At 41.1% G+C, this 25,409-nt stretch overlaps 1 protein-coding gene across 3 annotated transcripts in view; it reads left to right on the top strand.

Moving 5' to 3' along the window:
* Nucleotides 1–25,409, top strand: part of hdac4 (histone deacetylase 4) — a 130,476-nt gene that overhangs the window by 9,940 nt on the left and 95,127 nt on the right. For all 3 annotated transcript variants that reach the window (XM_080902325.1, XM_080902323.1, XM_080902324.1), the window contains exon 2: nt 6,042–6,236. In XM_080902325.1, coding sequence (XP_080758451.1) covers nt 6,215–6,236 — 22 coding nt within the window. In that variant the 5' untranslated portion in view covers nt 6,042–6,214. The remainder of the gene's footprint in view (nt 1–6,041; nt 6,237–25,409) is intronic.

Here is a 25,409-nt window from a genome sequence, read left to right as displayed (position 1 = left end):
AGTCTGTTTCATTTGTTCTATTTTGAAACTTAAACGCTTTAGCGGCTGCCTTTTGTGTAGTTTGCAATATTTGCCTTTATTTATCTGAAAAAGTCTCATGTTCCTTAAGTACATCTACCCTGTTGAACTTATTATGGGAAATAAATATTTAAATAAAAACAAGCTGCTGATTATTTCACATTTTACTTGTGAGCAACGGCACATTTAAATCTTACAAATATAGTTATTTGGCTTATATCGTGATAGATATCGTTATCGCCTGAAATGAAAAAAACATATCGTGATATGAAAAAACCTTATATCGCCCAGCTCTACTTCACAGATGGACCGACCAGCTCCTGTCAGACACACTACAATATTCTACTTTTGTCTTGGTGGTAATAATAAAGCAAAAAGCTTCCTGTTGGGCCATCCACATCTATTTCAAGAATACTGAGCTGCTATCACACTGTAAAGACTCTACACCTCAGAAACATGTCAGTCCATGGCATACAAGGCACTAATCCCATCGCCAGCTGAATAATTCATAGTCAATTAGGGCTGAGAGGCTGAGGCGGTCTTCATGGAGCAAATGCATTTTCAATGATTCATTTCATGAGCTATGCAAGGGGTCTCTTAATTGTTGTTTACTGCTCACTATCCAACCACATGTTATTTTTATGCTATCGTGATTACTCCCGGCAGTGCTCAGAGTGCTTGGGAAATGAAGTCCATTAAGGGGTCCTGAGAGCTGTTTTCCTGTCAAGCGCCATGAAACGTTTCCAGATCCAAACTTCACTGCATGAGAATAATAAATCTTATCCAGACGAGTTAGCCGGTGAAAATGAGATGCTTGAAGAGATGCAGGTGATGTGTTTTATGGTGCCACAGTGCAGGAAAAAGAAATATCTGCAGTGTTGTACAAAGATCCATTTTTAATGGGATCCCCGTAGAGTAATTAAGATTCCAGGAGAAAAAAAATGAAGTCATGTGGAAGTAGCATCACAACTGACAACAGATCAGCTTTACAATCTGCAACTGGCTGGAGTCGGTAAAGGCCTGTCTTTGAGCTCCATGGTGTATGTGTTTGGCAACAGAGAGAGCAGGAGGAGAAAATGCCTAAAGTCACTGCTGTCACACTATAACAGACTGTAAAAGCACATTGTGTGTGTACGTGTGTGTGTGTGTGTGCGCGTGTGTGTGAGACAACTCGTCTGACAAAAATAGGTGGTTTGAGCTGAGAATAGCTCCACTGCCCTCCAGTTGGCACCCTGGCGACTTTTTCTGACACCCCATGCCTCAGCAAATCCATCAACACCCATTTTCGGTGTCCCTCACGGTCATCCAAGTGTCACCAGTGTACATGTAACTAAACACACACCCTTATCAGGAATTCAGACTGACATCTAAACCTCTTCCATTGTTGTTTTGCCCAATGGCTTGAAAGATGCTATGAAGAGCACACTCAACTCAAAGAGTGGAAATACTGTGTTTTGACTTTTGTCATAGCAACACATTCATCTTTTTCTCAAAGTCACAAGTGGCAGTTATCCCATCAGTACTCTGACACTTTTTCCCCTCACATTTGACGGCAATTAATAATCTGGTTTCTCAGATTTTGTTCTAGACTTAAGGGACCGTTATGGTGTTTATGGTAATTCCTGATAGCTGAGGTAAGAGCCTGGAGACTGTTGGCAGGAATACGTTTCCATGAAGTTTTATTTTTCTGCGCAACAGAACTGAACGTAGGTATGTGACAGTAATTCAGTTTAGCAGCTTTAAAGAGCGAGCGTGTCTGTTTGAGAAAGAGAAGGGAGCGCAGACGCACTTTGCTGCGGCCGCTGTGGGGTTTAAACGGACTGATTGCAGCTCTCATTACCACATGTTTGTTTTCAGCTCCGCCGACACCTGTTAGACGTGACAGAGGTGAGTTTTAGTTTCTGCCGGTTAAAGTTGAAGAGCCAGAGGCCTCTCTGTGTGTTTGTTTGCGCACCGCTTGCAGTTTTGATTGCATAAGACACACAAACACCAGGCAGTATGAAAAGTTTTCTTCCCCTCTTTCTTCTGCTGTTGACTCAGAGGTGAGTCTAAGCCTTCATGAAGCCTCTGTTTGCATTTCATTTGGGGCTCTACTACAGCCTTTCATTTAGGCAGTGACTTTCCCAGGCCGACCATGCAAACTGTGGGAGCAAACACGGTAACAGTGTAACAGTAATAGATGTGATCAAATCTTAAAATGCTTGCAAAGGCGTGTGCCCCGGTAAGCTCTGATGCATAAATGTGAAAAATGCGGTGTATTATTGTTGCAGTGCTTAATCACCGATGTACACCTGCTCAATCTCTTTGCTGGGTGTGGCTCAGGCAGTGTTGTGATGACAGTTCTGATAGTGACTCGCATTACTCTGTAAACATGCTGTGATTTTACGTAAAGCCAGATGGTTCAAATGAATCATTTTGATTTGATAAAAAAATAAACATCTTATACAACTTGCCAGTTTGCTTTCACTCCGTTCTCTTTCTTTTAGTCTCCGTTTTAAATTTGCTCGTGCACTGAAAGTTTGGAAGACCCACATGGACATGTTGTAGCCGGCTCCTGTCACTTGAGGGCAGTGTCAAAAATATGTGGACCAACCCGCCCTGTGGGCTACTCTTGTTGCTGTTTGCTGTGTTGTTGGTCCTTTGGTTTAGCCCCTGCTGTGGAGAAGAGATGCCAAAATATACAACAGAGTGTTAAAAATGAAAACGAATGTCCAGTCTGCCTTTTTTGTACTTTTTCCCTCTTCGTAGTTAGCCCCACTGTTGCTCCCTTGGCTGTTCAACCATCAGCATTGGAGAACATCAGTCCTGTAAGCCCACAAGCTGTTGTGGAAGTTCATCTTCACAGCCCCTGCATAGACTGAATTCCAGAGGTGGAAAGAGTACTCAAAATTTGTACTCAAGTACAAGTACTGTTACACTGGTTAAATTGTACTCAATTACAAGTAAAAGTACTGGTGTTAAAAAAATACTTGAGTAAAAGTACAAAGTACTGTTCTCAAAAACTACTCAGAGTATTAATTACTTTTTAACAGACTGATGTTTTATTCTGTTGTCAATAGCAGGCATTCAACTCGATTCACCAGTATAAATATTTATGTTCAAAGCACATTTTTCAGATGAACAAGGTATAGAAAGGTAACTTGTTTTGTAAATAAATGTAGATATAAAAGGAGGAATTTTGTTTGTTAAAACAATGACAAAAATGTTTCTGAACATGCGTAGAACCATTTAAACTTTTCCCCATACACTGAACAACAGGCAGGTAAGTGTCTTAAAGTCTTAGCATTTCTTTCACACTTTACTTTCTGAACCTTTTGTTCAGTTTCAGCAAGAGCTGAATGTGATCAGCAGCTTCACAGATTCTGGCACGGACAGTGGGTCTGGAGATGACTTTGGCTTGAGGTTGTAATGTGGTAACCAATTCTTTGAAAGATGGCTGTTCTACCACTGCAAATGGCTGTAGACCCTCACATATGAAATTGATGACAAGCTTGTCAACAGTTGCTTGTGGAACATGTTTGTTTGCAGCTCTCAACATCAGGTCTGGTAACTTGGCTTGTGTATTTGCTGAGAGCTTGTTTGGTGTGGCTGTGGTCTTTCGCTGTCGAGATGTTGATGCCACAGTGATATTGTACTGCTCAGTCTTCGATGGATGTTTCCTCTGTAGAGATAAATATTATCATACGTCAGGTTCATACATTACTTCATAACATCACTGTGATTAACACTAAAAGAAAACACATTTTTAAAACATTATTCAACTAGACTTGAGCTAATCTTTGATTGTTGAGCATAGTATAAAAGAGTGGTGAATTGGTCAAATTTTGCAGATATATTGCTGTATTTATTCACAAGTGTAAACCAATTTTGAACGATCATTGCAAAAAACATGAATTTCTGTATACATTCTAAGTTCTGTAATATGTATACTATCTGTAAAAAGAGTATCGACCAATGTATCAGTATCTAAATTTTTAACTCCTTTTTATCAGTATCACCCTAAAGTTTTCAGTATTAGTCAGGTCCTAAAAATACTAAGAGAGCAAAATATGTGTATCTAGCAAATCTAATTTAAGAAAAGGGATCACATACACAAAAATGCTGCCCATACAGCTAACAAATAAAAACAATCCACATTATGTTCTTTAAAAAAAGATATCATATTGGGAAACATATAACCCTACTGATTAAGAGCCATGTCACTATGATAGACCTATATCAGGCCAATGATACTGATCAACTGATCCATCAATCGGGCTCTGGTACATGTCAGCTGAGAGCTGGAAGATTAATTTGAGATGCAGCTCAGCACTGTGTTCAAGTTTGTTTGTTTTTTTGTTTGTTTGTTTTTTTAAATAGGCCAGCTGATTGTAGGCCTGTGAGTTTTAAATGACTACAAGTTTAATTTATTGTAATGACGGTGGTTATCCAAATAATAAGCTAAAACATTCCTACGAATTGTAGCTCAATTATGCATGCACACACGCACATTAGCTAGCTCCGTCTTATTTTAATATCAGGCTAACCAATGGCGGTGACAATATCTTAGCCAAACTAGTAACCTTAACACACATGAAAAATAAGAAAGCAATATCATACACGTATAGTTGTAAAACCTCTTACCTCAATGTGTTTTTTTAGATTAGATGCTGAAGTCTTGTAAGCTGAAATGACTGTAGAGGTCAAACAAAGTTTGCACTGCATCTGGACGCTGTCTCCTTTTCTTCCTCTGTACACGAAAAATTCCTCCAGGTATGGCCACGGGCACACGTCCTCCGTCTTTTCTACGTCGTTTTCATGGTTGACAGTGTTGTCCTCTGTCTCCATTTTGGCTTCTTTGTCTCCAAATCTTTCGTCTATAAAGTAGTTTATACTCCACCATTTAGCACCTCCAGACACCTGTGCCTGCTGCTGCAGCGGAGTTTATTCTTTGCTTACGTCTTAAATTGGCGCGGTTGCGATTGCACGGCCTTATTGGCTGCAAAAATGCAGACGAAAGGTTTGAATATTAATTCAAATTGTGGGCGTACTCAGTAGTGACTTTTGATTTTATAAGTAGCGAAGTAGATTACATGGTGTAAGTTGTACTCAAGTATGAGTAAAATTACACACTTGAAAAATTACTCGTAAAAGTACAAGTACCCAAAAAATGTACTTAATTACAGTAACGTGAGTATTTGTAATTCGTTACTTCCACCCCTGCTGAATTCCCACTCCTGCTTTTCTCCACCAAATCCAAGCTGTCTAACACCTGCACTGCTGCCCTGAACTTTTCTCTGTATAACTGAGCAGAGTTTTATGTCAAAATGAAAATCTCCAAGCCAGTTGGATTGAATATTAAAGAGTATTTACTGAAGCAGCTCCCCAGAGCAAAGGCTGCGTGATGTCCGATTGTGAGAATGGAGAGGGTATTTGTCCGGGAAATTCTCTGCAAGCCATGTGTGTTGCCTGCCGAACACACTCTCACCTAAACTGAACTCTGTGTTTCCAGCATTGTTGCAGACCGTCTCCTGCTGTGTGCTGCATGTGAGAAAGTGCGACTCAGGACCGTGTCCTAACTTGATTCTTGCCACATTTTCTTCACCTTATTTCTCACTTTTAGCAACAATTGTAATTGTAAGACTGTTTATAACAGATTTACAACAATTAGGAAGTTGCTGTTGAATATTAAACACTTGGCTTTGTTTTGTAACAGCAATAGCAGAAATTGCAGTGCAGTTTATTTTCTAATTGTCAGTGGTTTTCACCAACTATGTGTCAGAATGTCCTGGACAGTTTTGTGCAAGAGACTTAATTGGGGCTGAAGAGAGGCAGAAACTTTGAACTGGGGTCATCAGTTCTTTGAAAGCTGGTTGGCATGCAGGGCTGTCTGTGCTTTGTTGCCTGTGCAGGGAGGAATAAATGAATGGCAAAAACCATAAACGTGTTTGTTTTAAGTTTGTTTAAAAATTTGGAGCATATTGCAGTGATAAATGAGCGCCTGCATGAAATCCCCCGCTTTATTTTGTATCTCCTCCTCACAGGCTGTTTGGTGAAGCAGTCCAACGAGGTCTTCTTCTGTGGCACAGTGTGATGAATCCATGTTCCTCTTTGGTCGAGCTGGGTAGCGAACGATGGTGACCATGACAGAGGCGCACTGACGCCCTCGCTCCTCTCTTTCCACATCAAGTCTGCACGAGCAACAGCAGCCATAACAATGAGCTCTCACAGTTGCCAAGGTAAGAAATAAGAAATGTAAAATTTAAACACGGCAGTTTATTTTGAATAGATTTATAGCTGCTGTGTTATGGGAAAAGTATATATTCTTTTCCTCCTTAGCACAGGTCTGGATTTTCTATTTTACTTAACTGGACAAAAGGTCCATTGTGTCCTCACTTCCCATCAAGCTCTGCTTGTGTTGGTCATGTTCAGCAAATTGATTTCACAGGCATTTATTAATTGTTGCAGTACTAAAGATTCTGTGTGACACAATGTAGCTTGCTGGCATCACCTTCTATTCTTTTGAAAAGTGTTTGGAGAAATGGTTGAGTCCCTGCCAAAAGGCTTTTCAAAGGGATTTGCGTCAGAGGGGATTCATGTCGTCACATTACGGGGAAAACTGGCACAGGCCAAAGATATTTACTGATTTCTTTCTTGGTCTTCTTCCTCTTTTTTCTTTTTCTTAAATACGCTGCGTTATGCAAGTGATCGTTGGAGTGGGCCGTGTTTTCCTGTTTCATTTCCTTTTTATTTTGGTCATTTCTGTTCCCTGCTCATGCTCAGAATATATGACATAAATGTAACTTAGCAGTTTTGGTTTTTTTCACATAATAAATCTGAATTGATGACGTTTCTCCAGTGTTTAGTTAAAGGAAGAGTTGTATTCGTCGCATGTTTTTCATTTCATTTGGGGAGGTGGAATTTTTACGTCACAGCTAACAATCTGCTGATGGACAAATCTTTTGAAAAACAAGTGTCAGCTGTTATGAAATGAAATAAAAAATAGGTGAGGGATGATTGTGTTTGCATTAGGCCAGAGCATTCATCCAGTGCCAGACGTTCCTTATCTTTGGGGAGCTCAGAAATTAAGCTCTCATTGCTCAGTTTCACTTCATGTTAGCAGTTCATTTTCTCCTTGTCGTCCTTCAGTTTGTGCAGTTCTGGTAAAGCCTTTTTCCACGTATGACAGATCATCATTTCCTATTTTTTCAGACCACCACTTAGAGGACTAAAGAGCCTTTTGTCTGATTTAAACTTGGGTGGCAAAGACTGGCATGTTGACATGCTACTTGGCATTTTGGAACTGGGTTTATGGCCTTGGAGGCAGAGCTAGAACACACACACAGAAAAACTCTCTTATCCCTGCAAGACCTTCCCCTTCTGTCTACCCCCCTCTCCCTGCCCTCGTCTCCTCTCTCCAGCAGCAGTAATCGGTGGCAGTCCTGGCTGAGGGGGATCTTGCGTCAATAAATCGTCATGCATAGCGACTCGCCGGCCTGGAACACAAACAGAGAGAGGGGCCGTCTGGTGCTGGAGGCCTTGTATAGCTGGTTAAAAAAGCTTTGAGACCTCTAGAGTCTAACCAGAAAAAATCCTGGATGTTGTATGCACTTGGGTCAGAGTGTATTGTGCAGTCTCAGTCTTGTTCTTGCCTCTTGGACTGGCCCCAGCCTCCTCTTCTGTGATGATATGGATGCTGCTGTTTAGTACTTATGCTTTATGTTTGCAGTCTGGACAGAATGTGTAAACAAAGCAGCCACAAACTTTGACAAAGTGAGACCAAGAAAACTCCCCGCTGGATTTTTTTCTTGCCTTGAAACCATGAAATGCTGGCGGCATCTTAACGGGTCTGCTTCATGTCCGCAAAAGCACCTTAGTCACTTTAACGTAGTAGGTGTGATGACATTCTTGACTAACATATCACTTTCAACATGACAACCACTTGCTTTAAAGTAACTGATAGTTGGAGCTCTGAAGATCGCTTTTTATGGTGTGGAGCTTCAGTGCTAATCAGCAGTGAGGCTTTAACAGCCTTTAAAAAGTTGGGGGAGATAAAATGATCGCAGCGTTGTTTAACAGACCATTCACATGGTTAAAGGTGAGGTTGTTGCTGTTGTCTTAGGCTTAGTTGTGAGTAAAATAATCACTCGGCCCCAAATTTGAGAACCAGCAGCCTTACTGATAATTACACACGTGATCATTTTGGAGACTTCCACTAACCTCATACAACAGTCACCTGTACATAATAACATTTTACATCTAACATTTCATTTCTAATTTACTGCAGACATTGGCTTAAATTGTCGAGAAGGTAGAGACCTGTTTACGTCTCCTGCTACTCTGGCTTTCTCCCACAGTGCAAAGATATGCATGGGTTGGGTTAACTGCGAATTCTAAATTGCTAATTATTTAAATCTGTAGGTGTGAACGTGAGTCCGTCTCGCTTCCTGTGACGACGTAATAAAGTGAATCAAAAGCAGACCCACACTTCCTTTCTGTGACACACACAAACACACACAAAATAAAAGAAGTGATCACAATAAAGGAATCGCACCTCCTCGGTCTTTTTTTAATTTAGACTGTTGGTTTATGGCAGATGGCTGTGAATTATTCATGTTTTTGGGATGACCACAGCCATGTGTAGATTTTATCCCAGAGATTATTCAGTATCAGGGAGGAAGGACGGCACAATAAGCGCCTCATAAATGATGCTGGAGTTGAAACCAGATAAGACTGTTTTGTTTTGTTTTCTCTACTGATCGAGGCAGTGCGTTCTTCATGATCTTAATGATTTTTTTTTTTCCCTTGGCTCTCGTCAATTTTGTCTGGTTCTAGCATTTCAGTAGTGGTGCTAATGTCGCAGTTTTAAACTAAAAATGCAGGGTTTCATTCTGTAGTCTTTCCTGGAGGGTCTGTTTCCTGTCAGAATATGAGATACGTGTTTAGGCCTTTGGGGTCAGCTCATTCCTCTAACAAAATTTAAGCCCAAGTATTAGATTTAAAGGTAATCAAAGGCAGCTGCTCTGCAGTTTACGCTCCTGCATTTGAAATAGGAGTAATTTTTAATTCTTTCACTTGCCCTTCCTTCTCCTCTGTCACTCTAATTTCTCAGTCTGTCTCGTTTTCTCTCTGGCTCCAGGTTTTAATCAGAAATTGTAATAAAGACTCTCAGTGGGAGCTATCAAAAGCTTGCAGTGGTGGATTAGAAGAGAGTGGCTAGCCTGGGCCAGGCCACTGCAAGTGAAGTATAATCTTCAAAAAGGGAGCTTAACACCTGCCGGTCCACGCCGATGATTCCTCATTTACAGAGGCCGGTGTCGCTGTATCGGAGAAGGCTCTGGTGTTAATTGATGGTTTAAGTCTGAACGTTTTGAAAGTTGTCTAAAGATGACTGAAGTCGACAGAGTCGAGAGGCAGAGTGAATTAAGCAGGAGCTTAATCAGAGGAAGTTATCAGGGAAGTCGAACACAGAGCGAGGTGGTTCAATTCATCTGGGCTTGATTGCAGCCGTGCACAGAGCAGCTACTGCTATCTAGTAAGAGCTGGAGGAGCACAACGGTACTCTCTCCTATCCGAGCCTGATTGCTGCATTCAAATCGCGCAGCGCGGTTATTGTTCTAATTTATCCTTGGCTCTGCAGAATATTTCTCAATGGAGTGATGGATTGGAATGAGAGCTGAACCGGACTAAACAGAAGCATTTTTAGGAGAACAATGGGAGCTGCTGTGGAGAAATAAGATTACTGCTTCATGATTGTGTTCCCCTCTACAGTTTTCCAGACTATTCCATTCAAGTAGTCTCATTGTCAGATGAAACAAGCGTGCGGTGCAGCCTTCAGAAGAATTTATTAAGCATTCAGAGCTTTGCTGCTGCCGCTGCTGGAACAAGAAGCTCGGTACTGAATTGCGGTTTTGTGTTTTTTGTTATGCATAGTGTTCTTTCACGTAATTAAAGATCATTTCATAATTAGATTATTTTTAGGGCTGTTTTTGGTAGCAGTGACAATGTGGTAATGGATTTTTAACGTCCTCTCATACCCGGCCTTTTGTGTTGATTTTTTTTCTTTTCTTATTTAATCTTTCAGCAGCCGTGCTAGTAAACGAGGCTGTCCTGAAACTTAATACTTGCTGCATGTGACGTTGCTTTGTGGGGAAAAGAAATGAAATAACAGCATGAGCTGACCTTGTATGTAGTTATGGGGTTTTTCCCAGATGTCCGGTCTGGCATAAGTAGTGAAATGAAGAAAATGATTGACCTCTAAGATTAACGCGTAAGGCTTCACATCTAGAAGTGAAATGCAAGAGGGCCCCATTGTCTTTAAGACCTCTGCCCAGCAGAAAGCTCTGAAAAGAATATCCGTGTACTGCTGTATTTCCCATCTGGCTGTGGGATGAAGTCCGCTGAGTTCAGCAGGGGACAGCCGAGAAGAGGGAGGTGGGTCAGGTGGGTCTCTGAGGATGTAATCCTCCTGCTTCTATGAACAAAACAAAATCAAAAGTTCCAGCAGTTACACAATCCCTTTTAGGAAGGACTCGGTGCACCCTGGATCTCTCAGGGCAGAATGAACTTTTCCAGGCATTAATCCGAGGATAAGCCCCGAGTCCCTCTAACTCTGTGTGCCACGGCGTGCTAAAAATGCATGAAATACCCCACGGAGCCGCCACGCTCGCTATGATTGGCATTCCCCTGCAGATTTGTACTTGTGGCACCAATTTGGTGGTTTGAAAAAGCAGGTCTTGCCTTGCAGGAAAGTTGCTTTAAAAATAGAAACTGCGTGTTTCAGAAACAGTTGGGCGGTTTTGCAGCGACTCAGTTCCATAGATTAAGATTAACTGATAAGCAGTCATCCACTCAGACCACAGTCTAAACACTCTTATCTCAACTCTGCCTCTTAAGGTTTTAATGCAGGTCTGATAAAACTGACATTTAACAAGGTTTCTATTTGCTTTGCTGATTAATCTCATGGATGATGAATAAACTTTTAGAAATGACTAATTCATTTAGCAGAGGAAGGTTTATTTTTAGATTGAAACGTTTATTTTAATACTAAACCGATATTTAGAGACTGTCGCTGATATTAGAATACTCTCATACTTTTGTAAACTTGTTTGTAATAGTCTTGGTTTATCTAATGGAGCTTTTATTTTATTTTTAGTGGATCAGTTATGATTTTTTTTTCCCCCCAGAAATATACTCTATTACAGTTATGCATATCAAACATGGTCAAGATATGTACGAGCAATCTCAGGGAGCTAAAAGCTCGGCTTTCAGACTCTAAATGCTTGCACTGCTTTATCAGTTGCTTAAAGTCAGTCTGTCAGTAATTTCTGAGGTTATTAAATACATAAAAAGGTTTGTATTCTTAATTATAGTGTGTAGTTACATTTTCCAGCAAACATATGCATTCTCATGAGCTTGTAATTAATCTCTTAAAAATACATAGGAGTTGGGTTTGTAGTTTGTGGAAGCTATCATCTTGCCCCACCATATTTAAATGCAGTGGCTGGGACAGAGATTAATGCAAATAGTTGTGTTTTTCGTATGTAGCTAAAACTGACCACATACATGGAACACCAAAGGTGGAGGAGAAGAGAACTCGATGGCCAAAGGGCAACAACAGGTTATAAGCCAGTGGTCCCCAACCTTTTTTGCGCCACGGACCGGTTTATGCCTGACAATATTTTCACGGACCGGCCTTTAAGGTGTCGCGGATAAATACAACAAAATAAAACTAGTACCGGTACCGAAAAAAAGAAGATTTATTCATAACACACGTGAAAAGACCCAGGAAAACCAAGTTAACGATAAAAACGATAACAAAATAACGCTGAAAACCGATAGAAACCCTGAAAACCATACATTTCACACCTGAGCCTCAACTCTCGCGGCCCGGTACCAAACGACTCACGAACCGGTCCCAGTCCGAGGCCCGGGAGTTGGGGACCACTGTTATAAGCTAACGGTGCCAGCTAGTATTATGCTCAGGTATCCTAAAAATCACACTTTAGCTCCCACAGTTTGATTACATCCTCACATCATATGAGAGTTTATTCACTTAGCATCAGAGCCCAACAATGTTACGTTCACTTTATTAAAGACAGTTTTATTAACGCTGGCTAACAGCAGCTAATGGGGACTAACAGCAGCTAACTGAGGCTAATGGCAGATAAAAGCAGCGCTTATTGACAGAAAACAGCATATTGCCATCAAAACATCACTCATCGACTTCTTTCACAAAGTTTAAATGTGGATGTTTGTCACCAGAAATTGAGAGCTGAGGTATAAAATGATCACTTCAAATGTTTTGTTTGTGAGAGACAGCCAATCAGATGAAGGTAGGGGTTAAAGGGAAGAGAAGGAGGTATATTTAGAGATTCAGGATATGACTAATAATGATTTTTGTAATGTGAATCCTGCATGGAAGAATACCAAAACTATGGAACTGGAAATGAGTGTAGCACATGCCCTTTAAATTATTTTTTTCCCCCTCTGTGTTTGTGGAACTTTTGACTGTTCTTGTCTTCTCATTGTGATACTCCCCAAACAATCTGATCCTGGTTAACATCATTTAAAGTAGCAGCCTAATCTTCAGAGTTTTGCTAGCTGACATCATTTCACGGCATCTTATTCATGATTAATTCACAGAAACCTCCTTCTCTCTCATTCCTTTCCTCTGTGAGAAGATAATGTCTCTATCAGCACCAGCCAGCAGCAGTAGGGCGTTGTGCCACGATTCTGCCATGTGACGGCTCTACTTTGAGTGGGGCCTTGGTGCTTCTAGCCTGCTCAGAAGGTCATAATGGAAACAAATTGGCCCTAAACCTTCCTGCCTGTTGCTTTTACTGAACAGTACTACAAACCAACCCATTCCAAGAGGGACTTGACATTTTTTTAAGCAGCACTACTCAACCAGTTCTCCAGTTAACTGATGAAATTCAGTCTGCAGCAAGAGATGATTCCTAATATGGCACAAGTGACTTTGTTGAGGTAGAGGAAGACGATTTCAGACGTGGAGGTTTCTGGCTTTATAACTCAGATTCATCTGGGGAAATCAGGGTTGTTTAAGTGAGTGTATTATGTTCCTCCTTCTGAACCGTGTGCTCACCAAGCCTTTTGAACTCCTACTGCTCCAATGGAGCTGCTCAGCTGCCAAGAGTCGACTCCTGTGGTTGCACTTGGCAGCTTGCATGTGTGAATGTGTGCAATCTGAAGCCTTTTTTGAGACATACTGGCTTCTTATTAAGAATTTCTTAAATAAATAGCAGGTAAGATTGCTTTTCATAAAATTTCTTCCGTATGACATTGCAATGATGTTGCTGGTCAAATTAAAAGCAAAGCTATATTTAGATATCTTGTTTCCATTGCCATTCGTGTGTGTGTGTGTGTGTGTGTGTGTGTGTGTGTGTGTGTGTGTGTTCCATCTTTTAATGTAATATAAAAAACAGATCTTTGTGGAATGGAAAGATCCTCGATTTGTGATATTTTTGTTAGCATCAAGCTGCTTGTTGGCTGCAGCGCACAAAGCCACAGTAGTGCTGCTGCATTATCTGTGTTTTGGATAAACACACTTGCTATTTTGGATGTGGAGTGATACATGAGTGGGTGGTTGATATGCAAAATGTCAAGTTTATGTTTTCAGGTATATTTAGCCGCACAGAGTGAACTGAGTGAACATTAAGGCTACGTTCACACAGAGTGACCTGTGAACTTTTAAAGAGTCAGATAAAGATGAAAACGCGACCTTAGTCCGATCATTGGCGAGCTGAGGGGAAAAATGGGAGGAAGACACTTTGAAATTAGTCTGGTGTGTCACTGCTTGATTTCATATGCTATAACAGCATTTTAAAATGTATTATACTAATGATATTAAGCTGTCTTCTCTTCTCATCTTTGGTCAACTGCCACTGATTTCACTATATGAAATGAAATTATATTGGCTGTGGTTAATCTGGCTATAACTTGGAATAGAAACTAAACTCTTGGGTGCTGTCTGGTTGTGTTTTAGTGCTCTAGGTTGAGTTGATAATGATAATTCAGAAAGAACAATGGATTGGCTGATTTTTTTTTTTTATTGATTTATTTGATGAAGTCCTACTTTTAAAAGCAGAACCTCATCAAGAGCAGCAATATCTTGTTCAGCATTTCTTGACCAAACAGCAGAAAGGACAAATAACGCAAAAATATTGCTCTTATGAAATATGTTCCAGCAGGCGATCTTTGAAAACTTTAGCCAAGTCTTTGAGAAGCAACAACTGGCTTCCTAATGTGATAGAAGTGGGATTTTCTTTTTTTTACATAGGTTAAGACAGGAAGCCTTGGTGTCTCGGACTAGCCACAGCCCAGTTTTCATCCAAATATATTATCATAAACTCATAAGATCGTAAAACTCTGCATTATCTAGAATACCCATATCACCAGAGGCTACATGAAGCCTTTACTCTGGGGAACAAGGAAACTTCCTGAATTAATCTATGCGAGATCACCGAGTTCAGCCACACTCGTCATCAGTCAAATTGCATGTAAATGAGGTTTGTCGTCCTCCCACTTCGTAATTTACCAGATTTCTCTTACATCCATTACCACAGCGTAGCACGTTCATTTCTCCAGCTTTCAGAGGCAGCAGCCTATTAGATGAATGAAGCAGCAAGAGTCTGCTTAGACTTGGTGTTGGCTAGATAAATGAGCTAGTTGGGTAAGAAATATGACTCGCTGTGACCCGTGAGTTTGGAAGCTTGTTAACTGGAGTTAACTCCAACTATGAGAAAGATTGTAGTTTATGAAAGGTGTATTTGCTGTGAGTGTGTCTGTGTACGCATATATCGAATATAAGGACTCCTCTGCTGTAGCTCAGTGAAATGTCACTGATTGTTGAGCTCATGCTAAACTATCTCCTCTTTGTCAGGCCGACAATGCTTTTGTCTTTGTGTCTGCGTCTATCAGGCTCTCTGTCATTCTCACACGATTGCAACGGGAGCTAAAACTCTATTAATGAGCATCCGTGCAATGACAAGCCACTCGGCAAGCATTTCAATGCAGAGGAAGATGCTGACACAACATGTAACGCACACAAACACCGCTTCTTCCGTGGGAATGTTTATTTGACCTGACAAAGATGCACACTCAGAGGATTTTTTTGGTGGGACTGAACAGTTGGTTAACACAGAAACTAACACTTGGACAGTGAAGACTGCTGTGGGTGTTAGAAAGTTAAATATGCAGGTGTTTTAAGGATTTTAAGAGGGTATTTCTGAGTTCTGATGCTGTGACTTGTCCTTCTTCTAAAATATTTTATTTTTGAACCATTGGAGATGTCACTTGGATGAGTGACATAATGTTTCTCCCACTGAAAACGCGGTGTTCAGATGAACAGAATCAACCTTTAGGCATTTCCTTTGTTGAGCATGGTCCAAGACAGATCTATCGAGAGCTGTGCAGAGCAGCTCATCCTTTCAAGATTGAAATATTTGACATGTAAGACATTTGAACCTAATATGAAAAGTAATTCCTCCTTTATCATTAGGCTAACCATATTCATCTAAATTCGCTCTAATGAAGTAATCACAAGTTTATGTTAGTGCAGGGTGCCTTGAGGATTATTAGTGGCAGGGCTAAAAAACAAAACAAAAAAACAGGGAAATATGCTTTTGATCTATTTATAGATTAGACACCAGTTATCCACCCTCCCCAGTGTTTTCCTCTCCCACAACTGTATTTTATTTGGAGAACAAAGGACATTTTGTTGGGAGCACAGATCTAATGGAGCTCTTATTCCTTTTTGTTCACACCAGAAACACACAGTAGGCTCATACCAAAACATAAACAAGCCACATCAGAGCCCAGTCCCACTGCCGTCTTCGCGGTGGTAGTTTTCCATCATAGAATTGATTTAATTGCACTGCCAGCACCTTTGAATACCGCTTTAAGGTCCAGGTGCACAGTGTTGCTCTGGTCTCACCCCGATGATGTTATGAGCTTGGTGTTATGTCTTTATAGGCGGATCAAGGCAGCCTGTTGCATTACCCAGTGAGGTGAAGCCCTGTAATAATGTTGGCAGCAATCTAAAAGCAGCCCTAGATTACAGTGCCTGAATGACATCATTACTCAGCCTTAGTTGCCGGCGAAGTGTCACTTAATGTGCTGCAGGTAAGACAGATGGCTACAAATATTTGCACACGGTGAATCATAGATTCTTAACCATTTTCTGGCTTTCATGTGTTGTTGTTGTTGTAGATATGTATATGTTTGTTTAAATATCCAAATAAAGGTCAGGGCCAGATAGACTTTAAAAGTCTTTAAAAATGTACATTTGCTCCTAGAAACTTGTGGTCATTTGGAAATCTTCTAGAGCTTCCTGATAAAATAGTTTTGGTCCTGAGCTCTTAATTAGAAGATGTAAGGCTGTACTTACTTTTTCACATGACTGCAAACTTTCTGTGAAAATTTCTTTATCATGTGACGTAGGGCTGTTCGATATAACGATATAAAAACGTCTATCGCTTCATTTTACGCTATCGTTTGTTTTGTGGTGTCGCAAAATAAACTGTTTACGGCAATATTTTTTTCACCGTTTTGATGGTCACTGTAGTGGCTATATTAATTTCTTAAAGTTGTCTCATTCTCTTATATTTAATATAACCACACTACAGACGGACAAGCGCCTGTTTTTATGCGTTGTCGTTGGCAACAACGCCGGTAAAACCATCGCGTGTCCGCTGGTTTAGTTTCCACAAACCTTTCACAATAAAGCTCAAGATCCTGTTGAGACTTTTCAAAATAAATTGAATCACATGAAAGATGCAGAGTGTTTACGGATGAGAAGCAAAAAAGAGCCGCCAGGTGCTAAAAAATAAACCTTAGACTCAAATGTTAGAACAGGCTTTTCCCCGCAGCACATTGTGTAATAAATACAAAGAAAACGGCGGGCGTCACAGCTTATGTCTAAAAATGTATAGTTTCAAGCATCGGTTAAAACACTCAACCCCAGGTACACGACGCCCAGCTGGAAACACTTCACGCAAGTCGAGCTGCCCGAGATTCACCGAATTTACAGAAAATGTTCAATTTTTGTGATTTATATCGTTATCGGGACGATAGATGTCTTATATCGGGATATGAGATTTTGGTCATATCGCACAGCCCTAATGTGACAACGCATTCGTCCTTAAAGTTGTTAGATGTGACGATTTGGTGTCCTGGATTGTGTGGCGTTGGAAATACATTTCCTAAAATGGGTTTGAACCAATAACCTTTTATCCCCTAGATGACATTCAGAGGCAATCTACTGATATTCAGGTCAGAGAAAATAGACAGCTTTCCATCTCTGCTGGCAAAGGTCAGGCTGGACACAGGCCTCCGCTATTGAAGGCCCTTTTGTTGCGACCACAACAAACAAGCAAGCCATTCTCAGCTCTGTGCTGGTGTAATTATGCTGCATAAAAACAAGCGTGACGATTTTAATTGTAATTAGAGGGGGAAAATTGGTGAAGGGACTGAGCCAACGGTAAGCAACGCATTACTGTATGTGTGCGTTAGTGTGTCGGTGTGGGTCTATTAGTATTTGAGGACATACTCCTTGTGTTTTTGCCCCGGGCAAGCACAGTCACAGGCCCTTTCATTTTTCCCTTTTATGTGAATAATGAATCCATCGCGGCTGACACTTATTGAAATGGTGCTTCAAAATCAAGCGGTCAAAGGCTGTAATTGTAGCATGTTTAGTCATACTGTGGTTAGAGCAATGACTGTGTAAAAGATGGATGACGTGACACCGCCTCCTCCCATTGTGCAAAAATGAAGCCTAAATATCCCACTTGTGGAGGCTGCCATCTTGCAAATTTGGAGCCAGAGTCTGCGCAGTAGTGACTTGAGGTGGAGCAACTGTGTAACGCTCCCGCCATCACACCCGCTGGACGTGACCGCAAACACGTCCCTCTACACTTTTTACGTAGCCCGGTGGCGTGAGTTTTTTGCTGGTTTACCGCGACTGACGACTCGTTTAATTAAGGTGTCACTGTTATAAAAAAAAGAAACACAGCTTATCATCTTATAGTTCTAAAATCACTCTGTTGTTAATTCGTTCGCTAGATTAGCCGCTAGCATACGCACTGTGTTGGAGGCTTGTTGCTAGCTAGTTAGTGATGCTACACACCTGTTACTCTAATAGTCCGTGTTATTGAAGGATTCAGCACTTCTTGTGTTTTTTTTTTTTTGTTTTTTTTAAATCCATTTTTAGACAGCGGTGAGATCAGCTGCACACTCCACAGAGGCCCAGAGTTACTGTTAATATCAAAAATATAACGGTGTCCTTTGAGATTTTAACATAAGACTGTGAGTGCAATGGATCTAACACTGTTTAAATCTCTACATCCTGGTAACATGGAAACTTTAAAAACATCAGCAGAACGTTTCAGTAGTGTAGTCTAATTTGTTCTTTTCATTACAGGGAGTGCAGAATTATTAGGCAAATGAGTATTTTGTCCACATCATCCTCTTCGTGCATGTTGTCTTACTCCAAGCTGTATAGGCTCGAAAGCCTACTACCAATTAAGCATATTAGGTGATGTGCATCTCTGTAATGAGAAGGGGTGTGGTCTAATGACATCAACACCCTATATCAGGTGTGCATAATTACTAGGCAACGTCCTTTCCTTTGGCAAAATGGGTCAAAAGAAGGACTTGACGGGCACAGAAAAGTCAAAAATAGTGAGATATCTTGCAGAGGGATGCAGCAGTCTCAAAATTGCAAAGCTTCTGAAGCGTGATCATCGAACAATCAAGCGTTTCATTCAAAATAGTCAACAGGGTCGCAAGAAGCGTGTGGAAAAACCAAGGCGCAAAATAACTGCCCATGAACTGAGAAAAGTCAAGCGTGCAGCTGCCAAGATGCCACTTGCCACCAGTTTGGCCATATTTCAGAGCTGCAACATCACTGGAGTGCCCAAAAGCACAAGGTGTGCAATACTCAGAGACATGGCCAAGGTAAGAAAGGCTGAAAGACGACCACCACTGAACAAGACACACAAGCTGAAACGTCAAGACTGGGCCAAGAAATATCTCAAGACTGGTTTTTCTAAGGTTTTATGGACTGATGAAATGAGAGTGAGTCTTGATGGGCCAGATGGATGGGCCCGTGGCTGGATTGGTAAAGGGCAGAGAGCTCCAGTCCAACTCAGACGCCAGCAAGGTGGAGGTGGAGTACTGGTTTGGGCTGGTATCATCAAAGATGAGCTTGTGGGGCCTTTTCGGGTTGAGGATGGAGTCAAGCTCAACTCCCAGTCCTACTGCCAGTTTCTGGAAGACACCTTCTTCAAGCAGTGGTACAGGAAGAAGTCTGCATCCTTCAAGAAAAACATGATTTTCATGCAGGACAATGCTCCATCACACGCGTCCAAGTACTCCACAGCGTGGCTGGCAAGAAAGGGTATAAAAGAAGAAAAACTAATGACATGGCCTCCTTGTTCACCTGATCTGAACCCCATTGAGAACCTGTGGTCCATCATCAAATGTGAGATTTACAAGGAGGGAAAACAGTACAACTCTCTGAACAGTGTCTGGGAGGCTGTGGTTGCTGCTGCACGCAATGTTGATGGTGAACAGATCAAAACACTGACAGAATCCATGGATGGCAGGCTTTTGAGTATATATTTGTTTTTTGTTAAGTTGCCTAATAGGGCAGCACGGTGGCACGGTGGTTAGCACTGTTGCCTCACAGCAAGAAGGTCCTGAGTTCAATTCCACCATCAGGCCGGGGTCTTTCTGTGTGGAGTTTGCATGTTCTCCCCGTGTTTGCGTGGGTTCTCTCCGGGTACTCCGGCTTCCTCCCACCGTCCAAAGACATGCAGCTTGTGGGGATAGGTTAATTGGATAATACAAATTGCCACTAGGTGTGAATGTGAGTGTGAATGGTTGTCTGTCCTTGTGTGTTGGCCCTGCGACAGACTGGCGACCTGTCCAGGGTGTACCCTGCCTCTCGCCCTATGACAGCTGGGATAGGCTCCAGCGCCCCCCGCGACCCTGAAAAGGATAAGCGGAAGCGAATGGATGGATGGATGCCTAATAATTATGCACAGTAATAGTCACCTGCACACACAGATATCCCCCTAAAATAGCTAAAACTAAAAACAAACTAAAAACTACTTCCAAAAACATTCAGCTTTGATATTAATGAGTTTTTTGGGTTCATTGAGAACATGGTTGTTGTTCAATAATAAAATTATTCCTCAAAAATACAACTTGCCTAATAATTCTGCACTCCCTGTATAAATAGAGTCCATATTATATCAACAGCTACATTCACCCTGGAGAGAAACTAGTGAAGGAGACCATCAGGACCAAGCTGGGTTTCTGGGTCCAGAGGTTTGGAGAAACTTCTTCCCTTTCTTTCATCACAGCTGTCCTGTGCCAGAAGTTCTGTTGACCCACTGAAAGAGGCATCATTTAAGAAACAACAGGAACACTGAAGCTCATGGCATTGATCAAGCAGGACTCATGATCTTCACCAGCAGCTCCCTCACAGGGAAATCTTCAGCGCTCCTCCGTAGGCCCGCCCCAGGAGATGGATAAACCCAGCATTTCATGAACACTGTGATGGAGACCTTTGCTTTGTGTAATGTTATAAATACTCGTATACTCCCCAGAGGCTCCAGGTTTTTACATAAAGATATTATATTCAGTCCTGTAGAAAGTTATATATTTAAAAATATACGATCCTCTCTGGTTACTCTGGTATGAATAACTCTGCATCACTTTATGGTAAATAACACTATCTGCAAAAAACTGAGAAAGAACTCCAGACCACAAGTTTGTAGTTAAACATACAAGTGACGACCTTTGACCTTCATCAGGTTTTATTTGATTGTGTTAGAGAAAATTTCATATGCTCTTCATGCAGCTGAGTACATCAAGCGTTTAAAACGGAAGCTGTGCAGGTCTGAGATCAGCAGCTTTGTGAAACACCAAACTGAGGTCCTGTTAATGCTGATATATAGTGACACAGTTACATGAGTGATTAATCCTTTTGTTTTTTTGTCTTTAACTTTATCAATAAAACAGCTGCAGCTTTCACTACAGCACATGTGGTATTTTAACCTTTGCACTGTTTTCATCAGTTCATTTTGCAGTTAACATGTGAACATGTTGGATGATCTGTCTGCTGTCACTGGGTGGTGCTGAGGTCTGAATCTGAGGGCAGCTCCTGTAATCACAAAGAGAACAGAACCATCACAAACTCAAATATAAATTGTATCCCTCAAAATTGAAATAAAGCTGATTCTTCTGTCCTCACACACTCAGGATCTGAAGTTATTCTCTTACATTTTTTTCAGTATTACAGTACACTACAGTACTTTAATCCATAGTTCCTGATTAATGAGGAGTTACTGAAGTACAAGCTTTTAAAAAAATGTTACTGTCTTTACAGATGTAGCAAGAGACTGAAAACATGCTGCTGTTTGCACATATTTAGTATTCAGCTCTGCACAGGAGCTGAAGCAGGGTGCAGCCTCTTGCTTTTACAGTATAATACTTGTAATAAAAGTACAGTAACGGTAATTAGTGACTGAGTAGCCCGGGGCGTTTCTCTTGATTTCTTTAGTCAGGGTAAATTCATTCACCTGCATGGGTTAGCTAAACGAACCCTGACAGCCGAGTGCTCATTTTAGCTAGCTAAGGTCTCAGGAGCTAGCTAAGGACAGTAGTTATGGAGTAGCTTACAAACACATTTAACTGACCGAAAAAGTGCAGCGGGGGCCTCGGGTCCTTCAGTCGGGTAGTCCAGTTTAGTCAGTAGGGCTGGGCGATATATCGAGTTTTTAAAAAAATATCGATATATTTTTATACGAGATATAAGATGTGACAATATCTTTTATATCGATATAGTCTATGTTACGTTATAATTATAGTTGTGGAGCCACAAGTTTGCCTCTCTTTCGTCCGCTTTTGTCTTTCCACAACGTTACTTGGCCTCGCCCCTCCTTCACTGAACACAACTCCCCCTCCTCCCCCATCGCTTCACCTGCAGGCAGCGACAAGATGGACACGGCAAATCTCCGTTAACGAGTTACTGCGCATGGCCCCGTGCGTGGGGCTGGACGGCGTCAACGTGTTAACGAGCTAACCACGCTAACGAGCTAACCACGCTAACGCCATGCACGGCCTGAAATCCTTTCATTTTCTCAAAAATCGACAGCGCGCCTTATGTATGAATTCTGATGTGCTTGATGGCCGCGAACCGATTTTATGTGGAACACGGCGCTCAGCAATCTGTCAAAAAATGTTTTAGTACGACTTTGGTAATTTACGGAGCTGCATCGGCTTGATGCCTTGTCGGAGCATTACGGCTACCGAGGAGCCTCGCGGAGTGATACGTACTGTGCTTCAACGTAATATTACCGTATTGTGTGTGTATAAGGACCATAAATGGCACCTGTTAAGAGACACGGTTACGAAGCGGATTTCAAACTCCAGGCTGTCAGTCACAAACTTGGGAACAGAGCAGCTGTGAAATCTGCCCTTGTTATTATGCTCAGCGTCTTTTAGTTTACATTTTGACTGCACAATTGTGAGCTCTTTGTTATGCACAAAAACAAAATAGTTTTCTTTTATTTATGGAGCACTTTTATTATATAATAAATGCTCATAATTTATTTTTGAGTAGTTTTTTTCATGTACATCTATGCTGTATGTTAATAAAAGTGCCCGTGTGACATCTGGGACACAGCTTTGACTAAGAACTCTCTTTTTGTTCTTACCTTATGGCTTTAAAAAAATATCTAGATATAAATCTTCTATCGCCATCCAGCTAAAAAATATCGAGATATGAATTTTGGGTCATATCGCCCACCCTAGCTGTCAGGTTAAAACACTCGGTCTTGTTTTTGTAACGTAAACGCTGGCCCTCCTCTCAGAGCCTACGCTCTATCTACTATTCCCGGACAGAGATATGCAAGTTTCTCCGTGACTGCAGCTGCCAGTCAAAGCTGCTATGATGACGTTTCACCCCAATTTAACATCACCGCGGTAGGAATTAGAATCAAACTTATGGGAAAGGAGACCCCTAGGACATAAATCAGCGTGATCAGAACTATTGAAAACAAAAAAAAGAATCTTTGGATAAAAATTATCTGAGGAGAATAAATTTATTTTAGTCTGACCCCAGTCCCATCCGCTAACATGGAGGAGGCGGGGTTTATGACCTATACTGCAGCCACGCACCAGGGGGCGATAGAGACGTTTTGGCTTCATTTTTGGGGTGCTGTCGCGTCGTCCATCTTTTATACAGTCATTGGGTTAGAGTGAGAGTGTTCCAGAGAGGTCTTTCTACCTTTATTCAGCCAGTTGTTCATTGGTATTGGTACATTCTAACATTTCATCGTGAGCGTGTTTTCTTTCTGTCATAAAATCTGTAGTGAACTGAGGTGAACTAGTTGTTAAGTTGGTGTTGTGCATGGACACATAGGGAATAGTCAGTCATTCACTACGTTGTGTATTTTGGGACCAGATCCAGCGGTAAGGCAGCACTTTTATCAAGCGCACGTTGGCAGTACGATTGATTAAAGATGTCTGATAGCGGGAGAAAATGGAGCGCCCAGATGAGACTAGAGCCAGCTCTTGGCAATAGTGGGAAGGAAAACTCCTTTTTAGCTTAGATTCTTAACCATTTTCTGGCTTTCATGTGTTGTTGTTGTTGTTGTTTGTTGTTGTAGATATGTATATGTTTGTTTAAATATCCAAATAAAGGTCAGGGCCAGATAGACTTTAAAAGACTTTAAAAATGTACATTTGCTCCTAGAAACTTGTGGTCATTTGGAAATCTTCTAGAGCTTCCTGATAAAATATTTTTGGTCCTGTGCTGATTTATGTATTTGAATAGTTTGGTGGTTCGTATGAAACCTTTGTGCTGTTTGGGTTTTTTCATCAGACGTGGTGCCGTGCACGATGGCCAAACATCAACACTTTGGTCTCATCTGTTAAAACGACATAGTTCTAGAAGTCTTCTGGTTTGATCTGAGGCAACCATGCAAAACTAAGCTGTGATGCTATCGTCTTTTATTAGACAGAAGAATCTTTCTCATTGCAACAATTGCAAACAAGCTATATGTACAATTTTTTTTTTCTTTTTTTAAACATCGTATTGTCATGAATTTTAACCTGCTGATTTTCTGCTTTTGCAGAGTTGATCATACGTGGTAATAACCAGTTAATAAAGTGATTTATTAGCAGCACCAGGCTGCTGCTCACACTCTTAATTAGAAGATGTAAGGCTGTACTTACTTTTTCACATGACTGCAAACTTTCTGTGAAAATTTCTTTATCATGTGACGTAGGGCTGTTCGATATAACGATATAAAAACGTCTATCGCTTCATTTTACGCTATCGTTTGTTTTGTGGTGTCGCAAAATAAACTGTTTACGGCAATATTTTTTCACCGTTTTGATGGTCACTGTAGTGGCTATATTAATTTCTTAAAGTTGTCTCATTCTCTTATATTTAATATAACCACACTACAGACGGACAAGTGCCTGTTTTTATGCGTTGTCGTTAGCAACAACGCCGGTAAAACCATCGCGTGTCCGCTGGTTTAGTTTCCACAAACCTTTCACAATAAAGCTCAAGATCCTGTTGAGACTTTTCAAAATAAATTGAATCACATGAAAGATGCAGAGTGTTTACGGATGAGAAGCAAAAAAGAGCTGCCAGGTGCTAAAAAATAAACCTTAGACTCAAACGTTAGAACAGGCTTTTCCCGGCAGCACATTGTGTAATAAATACAAAGAAAACGGCGGGCGTCACAGCTTATGTCTAAAAATGTATAGTTTCAAGCATCGGTTAAAACACTCAACCCCAGGTACACGACGCCCAGCTGGAAACACTTCACGCAAGTCGAGCTGCCCGAGATTCACCGAATTTACAGAAAATGTTCAATTTTTGTGATTTATATCGTTATCGGGACGATAGATGTCTTATATCGGGATATGAGATTTTGGTCATATCGCACAGCCCTAATGTGACGACGCATTCGTCCTTAAAGTTGTTAGATGTGACGATTTGGTGTCCTGGATTGTGTGGCGTTGGAAATACATTTCCTAAAATGGGTTTGAACCAATAATCTTTTATCCCCTAGATGGCATTCAGAGGCAATCTACTGATATTCAGGTCAGAGAAAATAGACAGCTTTCCATCTCTGCTGGCAAAGGTCAGGCTGGACACAGGCCTCCGCTATTGAAGGCCCTTTTGTTGCGACCACAACAAACAAGCAAGCCATTCTCAGCTCTGTGCTGGTGTAATTATGCTGCATAAAAACAAGCGTGACGATTTTAATTGTAATTAGAGGGGGAAAATTGGTGAAGGGACTGAGCCAACGGTAAGCAACGCATTACTGTATGTGTGCGTTAGTGTGTCGGTGTGGGTCTATTAG

Source organism: Rhamphochromis sp. 'chilingali', assembly GCF_963969265.1.
Source record: "Rhamphochromis sp. 'chilingali' genome assembly, chromosome: 14".
NCBI classification, from domain to species: domain Eukaryota; kingdom Metazoa; phylum Chordata; class Actinopteri; order Cichliformes; family Cichlidae; genus Rhamphochromis; species Rhamphochromis sp. 'chilingali'.
Note: the sequence above shows the minus strand (reverse complement) of the source record. Positions and strands in the feature narration are given on the sequence as shown.